The sequence below is a fragment of the Morus notabilis genome, unplaced genomic scaffold (assembly GCF_000414095.1).
Source record: "Morus notabilis unplaced genomic scaffold, ASM41409v2 Scaffold1861, whole genome shotgun sequence".
Classification (NCBI taxonomy): Eukaryota; Viridiplantae; Streptophyta; class Magnoliopsida; order Rosales; family Moraceae; genus Morus; species Morus notabilis.
Window position 1 is genome coordinate 182,761 of NW_010362736.1, and position 10,126 is coordinate 192,886.

The 10,126-nt window shown below is 32.8% G+C and overlaps 1 protein-coding gene across 1 annotated transcript; it reads left to right on the top strand.

Moving 5' to 3' along the window:
• Nucleotides 1-5,717: 5,717 nt before the first annotated feature.
• LOC21391196 lies at nucleotides 5,718-9,824 on the top strand. Its single transcript, XM_010102768.2, has 3 exons — nucleotides 5,718-6,158; nucleotides 8,549-8,786; nucleotides 9,301-9,824. The coding sequence occupies exons 1-3, from the start codon at nucleotides 5,892-5,894 to the stop codon at nucleotides 9,453-9,455; spliced, it is 660 nt and encodes a 219-aa protein (XP_010101070.1). The 5' UTR covers nucleotides 5,718-5,891; the 3' UTR covers nucleotides 9,456-9,824.
• Nucleotides 9,825-10,126: the final 302 nt, after the last annotated feature.

A 10,126-nucleotide genomic window follows, 5' to 3' on the forward strand; every position in this document is an offset into this window, starting at 1 on the left:
AGGAGTATATATATAGGAGCGGGAAGAAGCAAGTAGCTAGTTAGTAGTACACTGGTGTTGAAGTTTGGAGATTGGTACTTGTCTTGAATGGCATTGTAATTTCTGTTGCTCCATCAGCACCAACAAACAATGCGCTCAAAATTTTTTTGCATGCTTTCTCAGGCACCAAACTTTCTGATTAAATCTCCCTCTCATTCATACTACTGTCAAATCCCTCTTTAAGTTCCTTCAAATCTCCTCTTGCCTTTTTAATTCTCTCTCGCATGCCAAATAATCAATATATTTTCTGCCTCTTTTTCACATTAACGCGCCTCTTAAGTAATCGAACACTAATATGGCTTTGAAATTATCGAGTTAGAGCACAAAACTAAAAGACTAATCATGCGCAATCGATTCATTTCTAACGTTCGTGGGGCCAATTCTACTTAAAAGACGGGCTCAATATCACGCTTATCATCCCATTTTTAATCGCTGTACCATCCTGTTAGTGGTGTTTATTTTGTTTAATTGGTTCGTTAGTCAAGTTCACTCACTTAATCTGCGCATAACTAAGCGTCCGTGCATTATGACCTATTATGACTGTTTTCTAATTAGGAGATTAGAGAAAGAGAAAAAGATAATGATCAAAAGCATAATAATAGTGATCAATTTAGCTCATTAATCATGTAGTACTGTGCTTAATTATGTCTATGTCATTTCCAAACAAGTAGCTTTGGTTGATGAAGTCCAAAGGTGAAAAAGTGAGCATAAGGGCCAGGTTGTTAAGCCCCAACTTTCGAATGTTTCTTGTTAAATCCGTTAACGAGGCCTAGACAGAAAGCCAACCTTTGATTACATTTTAGAGGGAAAAAACTTGGCTTTTCTGTGGTAAGAGAAACGTCCTGCTATAAGTTAGTTAGATGATGGTCGTCTTTTTTGTTTATATAAGCTACTAATAATAATGCCACATAATGCTTAAAGTTGAAGTCTTGGGAAATTTCATGATTAGTCCAGTACACTATTTAACTAAATTAATTAGCTACTAAACCTAACTTAATGTGATAATTTAACGACATAGTTAACAGAATCAAGCCCTTTAATTAAATGCACAACGTTGAAATATATGGTTATCCAGCGCACTAGATTATGATCAGTACTATAAGTGCAGAATTTGGTACTAATTAATACTGTCACTTCAATGGATTACATGCAAGTTTTCTTGCGTTTGAAGAAGCCCAGTTGGATTTTAATTAATATTATTAATTTAATACTCCAAGCTGGTGGAGGCTTTTGGTAAATGGTCATGGAGATCCTTGTTAGCCGTTGCTCTATCACTCACAGATTCACAGATGTGCTTAGTGTGTGGCGATAGAACATTAATGGGACGTTTAGTTCATAAATTTAGAATTATGATTCAGAATCATTCTTGATTTACGTATGTTTTTTTGTATAAAAAAAATACTGTAGCGAGTTACGAACCATTATACAGATCCTTGCTCCAAACGCATTGTAATAAAATGATGTAACTAGGGTGTGGAAAAAAAAAAGATAAGTCGTGAAAACTGATCAATTCAAATCAAACTGAAACAAATCATTAATATTTTTGAATTATTAGTCCGTTTTTAAGTATTCTAGCCACTATTTTTATGGTCGATTTACTTATTAGTTTGGTAGTCTAAAATTGATCAAACTAACCAAATTAAAAACCAACAAAAAATGTATATATGAAATTTTTATAACATGACTTTTATTAGTTAAAAGTTATTTTTGCAGATATTAAAATAGTAGTCTACCCGTAATTTTAAATATTACTTTTAGAGGTGGTAAACTTTATTATACAGTTAAATGGCAAACCTTGAAATTATATGAAGAACTTTGCACGTCTGTCCAATGTCTAAAATTTTTTGAGCTTAAATCTAAATCAACCAAAGCAAACAACCCAAACCAATAATAAATAGTTTGGTTTCATTTGCTCTTTCTTTAAATACCAAACAGCACAACCCCTTTTTTTTTATTTTTAAAAAAGTTGTTTGATATGTTAATTTTACTTTAAAAAAAAACCACAAACACGTATGCGATTATTAATAAGGTCGTATAGTGATAAAGATGTCTTTTTTTTTTTTTTTTTTTTCTCTTTCAGGATGTCCACGGTCTTAACCAATTAAGAGATTGCATAATGTTGGACCCATGATAATTTGTATGAAATTAGACTAATCGTTCGAGTATAATTGGGTCGGGTTCTTTTTCTTTTATTAGACATAACCAGCAAATTAATAGAATGATGTTGCTTCATAGGATTGGAGAAGAAAACAATATGATATGAAAAAGAAAATGAAAATAAATTGCTTTGATGGCGATTTGAGCAAGAAAAGAAACTTCAGCGAATCGAGTCAAAACCATAAGATGCCGTGCAGATATAATGCTTCCTTTAGCATATTTGTCTTCGTTGCGTTGCATCTTCACCAAATTACTTTCGAAGATAATATATAATTTAGCAACTAACATGTGAATTAAAGGTTATTCGAAGATCTTAACATGTGAATAAACATACTTTAACATTGAAGTTTATATTCGAATTATTATATACGTCCCAAATTACAAAACGAGGAAGTTTCTCAAGTTCTCAACTTTGTCAAGTTTCGGATTTCAGAACTTAAAACTCACTCGTTCATACGAATTGAGGAAATCAGCGTATGTAGTATTCCATCGATGGCATTTTCCTAAAACTATGTAAGTTTCGTTAGAATATTGGGTAGCTTACTCTGGAAAAGTAATGATCCATTTCCGTTTCCGATTAGGTTACTTGGATCAAATTTGAAGAGTGATTACCGATTGAGCCTTGGGTAAGCTGTCGTAAGCATAGTAAATTGGTCAATAAAAGGTGTTTTCTCAAGATTACCGCTAGTAATCTATCAGATTATATTTTTGGAATGAACAATGACCACTGGCTTGTTGACGGAGTAATTTACCACATATGTTGCCTCTTCTTAGTTTTTAACGCAGTCACTTGTCGTCTCTTGCAGTAGTCGTGGGTGCCGGCTGCCAGAGTAATCCGGTAAATTACTACTAGTAATCTATCAGATTAATTGTCGGAATCAACATAGACCATCAGTCGCTATTGCCTAGAGTAAAAAGGTTAATCTACCAGATAATTGCTGGAATCAACACAAAAACAAAAACTTTAAAACAAAAATAGGATTACAAATTGTTTACTAAATTTAGTCACGTATTATTAAATTATCAAATTATTCAAAGACACTAAACACATTTCTATCACATATTATCGTGAACAACGACCGCAGCCTGCAGATGGTCACTATTGGTTCCAATGTCATTTGATAGATTACTGATGATAACATAGTAGATTATTATTTTTTTACCTGTGGAGGCAACTTCGATACAACATATTTTGTTGACCTTTGATCAGTCCATTTGCATGGCACAAACCAAAAGCTGCAATATTTGTGGTAGAAATCCAAAGGTTAGGCTTTCTTGTGGCATTCCTAATAATTTCCCTAAGTGCACTCCACGGATCAATTATTCGTGGATCGAACAAATTTTACTGTTGTTAGTCATTGGATTCAACTCACATGTTTTCTTTCTGTCTTTTTTTTTTTCAATCCTTTTTTATGTTATCCAATAATATCACGTCACAATAATTAAAATACTTTAACTGATACAATATTTAAATTTATATGGTATGATATTTCGAGTAACTAATGAATATTTCAAACCCGTGACGGGAGAAACCCTTCCATCCTATTAATTTAAACAAGTCATTGCCTTTCTTCGTGGGACAATTGGTGGCAGAACTACTCCATTAGAATTTGTCTCGTTGCCATCCCTATAGACTATGGTTTCGTTTATTTCACCGATTTGAATTTAGAATTCAAATTTTACTATAATAAAAAGCTCTCAGAAATAGTCGTATCTATATTTTTTATTAGAGTAAAAAGCTCTCACATAAAGTCATATCTCAACTCGAATTAAAAATTTGAATTAACAAACTAAACAAACCCTATGCATCGAGCTCGATTCGAGTAACATCTCATGTAATTTTACTAAATAGCCATTGAAAGGACCATGTGATGGGAATTTACTTCTCCCCCTCCATTCTTTAACAACTAACTATTACGCAAACCCGCCAAATTCATTAATGTCCCACCAATTTATAATTTATATTTACCCTTCATTAAAATTACATTAAACCCATTAACATACCCCACATTAATTATAAATGGAAATAAATTTGTTTTTTAAAAGAGCATACACCAATATTAACTATAATTAGAAAGTAATTTTTTTAAAGGAATAAAAAAGCATATCCTACTTTTGTTTTACCCTAAAACAAAATTAATCTGAAAACATGGAACGTAAAACAAATCTTCATTCGTTTTGCCTATTAGCAATATAATTAAGCAAAATAATCAAATGAGCAACTTTGTGAGGATCAAACACCGAGAGTTGTTCTTGTGCTTCTTTGTTGAAAGAAGAACAAGAAATATGACGGGATAAGATGAAAACAATTGATAAATAAAGATAAAGGGAATTGCACCAATTTAAAAAAATATATATAATATTTATTAAATAGTCGCATATATATTTTTTATTAGAGTAAAAAGCTCTCACATAAAGTCATATCTCAACTCGAATTAAAAATTTAAATTAACAAACTAAACAAACCCTATGCATCGAGCTCGATTCGAGTAACATCTCATGTAATTTTACTAAATAGCCATTGAAAGGACCATGTGATGGGAATTTACTTCTCCCCCTCCATTCTTTAACAACTAACTATTACGCAAACCCGCCAAATTCATTAATGTCCCACCAATTTATAATTTATATTTACCCTTCATTAAAATTACATTAAACCCATTAACATACCCCCACATTAATTATAAATGGAAATAATTTTTTAAAAAAAAAGAGCATACACCAATATTAACTATAATTAGAAAGTAATTTTTTTAAAGGAATAAAAAAGCATATCCCACTTTTGTTTTACCCTAAAACAAAATTAATCTGAAAACAAGGAACGTAAAACAAATCTTCATTCGTTTTGCCTATTAGCAATATAATTAAGCAAAATAATCAAATGAGCAGCTTTGTGAGGATCAAACACCGACAGTTGTTCTTGTGCTTCTTTGTTGAAAGAAGAACAAGAAATATGACGGGATAAGATGAAAACAATTGATAAATAAAGATAAAGGGAATTGCACCAATTTAAAAAAATATATATAATATTTATTTTTGATAATAAAAAATATAATATTAATAGTTGAAGGAGATCATATTATTTTATAAATAAAATTAAGATAAAAAATTATATGGAAGTATAAAAGTGCTAAATTAAGTATTATAAAAATTATATCTTTAAAGAGATAAATTTTTTAAATTGTTATTAAATGAGTATTAATTAATAGAGACATTTATAAATTTTTGAGGCACAAATATAACTACTCTCGCAACAATTGCACATCTCATCTTACTAGAATGTGTCACTTGGAATTCCATATCCGGGCCAAAAATTACTTGCAATTAATCCCGATTTATAGTCAGATGCTAAAATGGTCCAACTCATGGACTATCTTTTTGGACTTTCCTGTAACAATCAATGAAGCACTATATAGGGCCCACACTCGATTATTATCCCAGAATCTGAGTAAGAACTCGCCACGTGTACATTATATATTAATGTATAGTTGTCACATCACGTGCTCCTCCCTTCCCTCTTTTTTCCCCATCTTTCTCTCTCTAAAATTGAGGATTCTCATCCAACTAACTTCCGGAAATTATAACCCCAAAAAAAAAAAAAAAAAAAAAAACCAGTGAAGATCTCTCCCTTCTTTCACTAGAACAAGAAGAAGAGTAAAACGACACATTTTTACTATTCCAAAAAAGGAAAAAAGATGGAAGAGAATTCCAACGACACCGGCGCCAACCGGGCCCACCGACGGGACGACGAGACCCTCAACGGCGTCGTCCACCGTCTGATCTCCGAAATTCTCTTCCCTGACGCGAGCGGCGACACCGCCGGTGCTCCGCTGCTGCAGCGGATCAAGACCTCCGTCGCCGAGAACGGTCCCTTGCTTCCAGAAGCTTCTAGAAACACCGCTAGCAATGTTCTTCTCTGGACTCGCAGGGGTAGCCCTCTCCGCGCCCTCCTCGTCATATCGGTGAGTCCCTCTCAACTTCAAAATAGTACGTCTTTTTTTTTTTCTTTTAATTTCTTTTAGTTAATTATGCTGTTGGAGTTTCGTTTGATTTGCTTGATTAATTAGGTTTAATCTTTTGTTTTTTTTTTTTTCCGTTTGTTCTCTTAAAATTAATTAGGATTAATCGGAGCTTGATGAGGAAAGATTTTGATGATTGAGGCCTCAAAAGTCAGAACTTTTTTCTTTCAACAAATCAACTGATCTTCATAGGAAATGGATAATCGTGTTTAGTTCCTTCTTAACTGAAGGAAAATTCTCCGAAATTTGATAGTTAAACAAATATTATTCGGTTGGTTGCAATTCGATCTGCTGATGAACTGAAATGATAAAGTTTTTTTTTTTCTTTAAGAAATAAATTGCAATTATTTAGTTTGACAATGTGTGTTTAACGTGTATGATTTTTTTTCCCCTATAAATTTGTTTTCCTGCCTTTCTATAGGGGACCCTCGTATATATATATATATTTTTTTTTTTTTTTTTTTTGCAGTTTTTAAAATTAAATAAGATAAAACAAAATTGAATAATAATTGAAGTGTCAAATTTTATACAGAGTATCAAGTTGAATAATAAATTAGTTTGACAATATTGTTAGCTAAATGTCTTTTCAAATTTGAAAGGGAAAAAAAAAAGAAAAGAAATTGTACATAAAGGAAAGAACAAGAAATTGTCCTTTTAAAAAGTACAAGAAAGAAAGAAGAAAAATTGTGGAGGAAAAAAAAGGTCATTTTGAGTGAAAGGAAGTGTTGACTGAGCGTGAAAGGTTATTTTTACAAAAATAATTTTGTTTCTTCTAGGGTAGGGCCTATAATCTATAGTGCCCGTTTCAGATACTTAACGATCTGATTAAAACCACAAAAAACTGAAAATGTATGCAGTTTCTGAGCAAGATTTGATGGTTAAAAACAGAAAATTCCTGATAACTCATTTTTTCAAGACCCACTAACTCATTTTTTTAAGACCTACCGTGAAATCTCCAAATAACTAATAATTTATTAAAGCCCCAAAGTAGCTTTGGAAATAACAATTGGATTTTGTAAAGATCATTTTACATTGTTTATTGTATTGAAATATAATTCTTGTAGTAAGCCTAGAAAATACTAGTAAATGAGGCACCTATGAAAACAATGAAACCAGGACCAAGGGGAATCAAAGACTTTGGTTATAGATTTCTCCTCGTGTTGACTGTTGACAAAATGTTTAATGTAGCTTCAAACTATTTGATGACTTTTCGAATGCTATAAACTATGTTTGGGATGGGATTTGGTATTTGGTGTCTTTATGGGCGTCAACTTATAAAATAAATGTTCCACTGTCTATGATTCTTTTTGACTGGCTTGTTGTTTTCTTTTGTTTTTTGTTTCATTTTGGAGTTCTGCATGTTCTCCTGATTTCTATCTTTCCATTCTCTCAATAAAATGCTCGTTTGCCCTTAGAAAGCGAAAAAAATTAAGAATTAGCTGAACATCATCCTGATATCCTTGTAGATGGGGAAGTTAGTATTGAAATCATAACAGGGCATTGGAAATATGTTGTCCTTAGATCTTTATATTGGTTGCTCTGTGGAGTCCTTCTTTCAATCTTGGTGTTTTTGTTGATATTTTTGAGAGTACAAGAATTTAGATTCCTGCAGCAAATGTTGCTATGTGATACTGCAGTTCTTTAAGAATAGTAACTCCCTGTATAGTTCTTTGTAGTTTGTATGGTCTTCTGTGTAGATAATGGTTCACACTTGTCAACAAATGGGAGGAGGAAAAATAGGAGAAAACCAAAATAATGTTTAGAAGAGTAAATCTGGACAAGTCTTATCAACATATAATGATCTGATGCCTGGTAGACAGATGTAGCTGTTGTAAAAGCAGAGGAAGATTTTGGATATCTTATAAAGTTTGCATGTGCATTAACTATGACAGACTGAATAAACTAATTTCTTTAGAGACATTATTTTTATGTTACCTATTTCTACCCACTGACGTCAGCGTTACGTGATTTTCACTATTTCCATGTTTGTTGAATTTAATTCTAATGCCTAACCCAAAAAGAAGAAAGAGCATGGTAATGACATTCTTGACTATTTTTAAATGTCATTCTACGTGATTTTCACTATTTCCATGTTTGTTGAATTTAATTCTAATGCCTAACCCAAAAAGAAGAAAGAGCATGGTAATGACATTCTTGACTATTTTTAAATGTCATTCTTGGTAAGAAGAGCACAACCGCTTTTCTTTTCTCGTCTCACATAAAACTTGCTTACACAGAACACGCAAAAATGCTAGTAGTATGCTATGCTTTCACCTCAGTTCAGTATATTTTCGTGATTTATGAATTTCTTACCACCAATTGTTTTACTGCAGGTTGGGACGATCACTCTTCTTGCCTTGACAGGACTGCTAGTCTTTATGGTTTTCTTTTTGGTGGCAACTTTCAATGCCATTGTTGTCTCTCTTCTCATATCTTTGGCTGCTGCTGGAGGATTCTTGGCTCTTTTCTTCGCTTGTGTGACAGCTATATACATCGGGGCATTGTCCATCGCTGCGTTTGTCATTTCCACTACTGCAATTACTACAATCATAGCTGTTCTCATAGCTGCCGGTACAGATATATGCCCTTTCTTTCGTTGCATGTTTTGTGTCTTTCCTATCCCAAAACTATAATCTTACAGGTCCAAAGAACCTGTATCCGCACACTTTAAATATTTAGTTAGTTAACTAGGATTAGAAGTAGTAAATATGGCACTCTTATCTAATAAGGAAATAACAATTACTCAACATATCAAATTAATTGAGAATTAGGTGAACCTAAGTTGAGACTTGAGATTGAGGAACTGAGTAGTCTGTCTGTCTTCTTTCCCTGAAAACTTTCCAAAACCAACAAATCAGTGAGGCTGCCCACTTTCATTCTATCTGGCTGGGTGCAATCTTTTATTGGTTTGTGAACTTGATACAATGTATAGTATGTACTTTATGAGTTACTATTTTCTACTGTTGTGCCTGAAGACGTCCTATGGGGCCTTAAGGTTTTATTTGTTTTCAATGAGCAACCATGTTTCTGATCAACCATAACCCCAATACGAGGTGCTTATTGCATTTCTTGTTGAATAAATTAGGGTGGATTGGATTCTTTTGCACTGTGTGGTTGGTGATAAAGAAAAGCTTGGGATTGGCTAAGCACTCATTGAGCATGACTAGTTCGGCACTTTCAGCTTACTCCACTGCTAGGCACACTCACCAACATCAGACGGTAGACAAGGTCTCAGATTGAAGGGTTCACACGCATTCGAATTCAGGTTTCAGAGTTTCGCTGATTTGATGCCGTCTTTTTGTGGATCTTGTGGAAGCTGCTGCATTTTGTTACTTGCATGTGGATAGAAGCATATGAGTTTGTCTAGTAATTTTACCCGAGATAACTCTACATTGTGGCTTCTTATTTGCTAGCTAACACTCGTATAGCTTCTTATCTTGTCCATATTATCTACATCTTTTTTTTACGTTTCCTGTTTTGTTTTGCACATTTTAATCCCGTGTCATTCGCATACTATGTACAGGAATTAAGGTCTCAAATAACTTGATAAATAACATTAAGAGTGGATTGAATCCTGTTGTACAATTAAAGCAGTTATATTAAAACAAATATGCGCTTCTAATTTGATTGAAAGTGAAGTTGAATTTAGCAAACTTTGTTGTGTACGGTACACGCTGAAGAAGTGGTGTTATTTTTTTATTGTTTATTGTCATGTTAGTTTTGGTTTCTTGGACCATAATACCGTTTTTGTTCTACTTTGCATGCAAAAAGAACAGTGAAAGTTTACTTGTTTATTTTTTGCTGTAAAAAGAATATTGGAAGTTGATGAAACAATTGGGTGCGTTTAGAATTAGTTTCAAAACGTTTTTGTTTTTTGTATGAAAATGAAAACGAAAACGTTTTTATTTTCA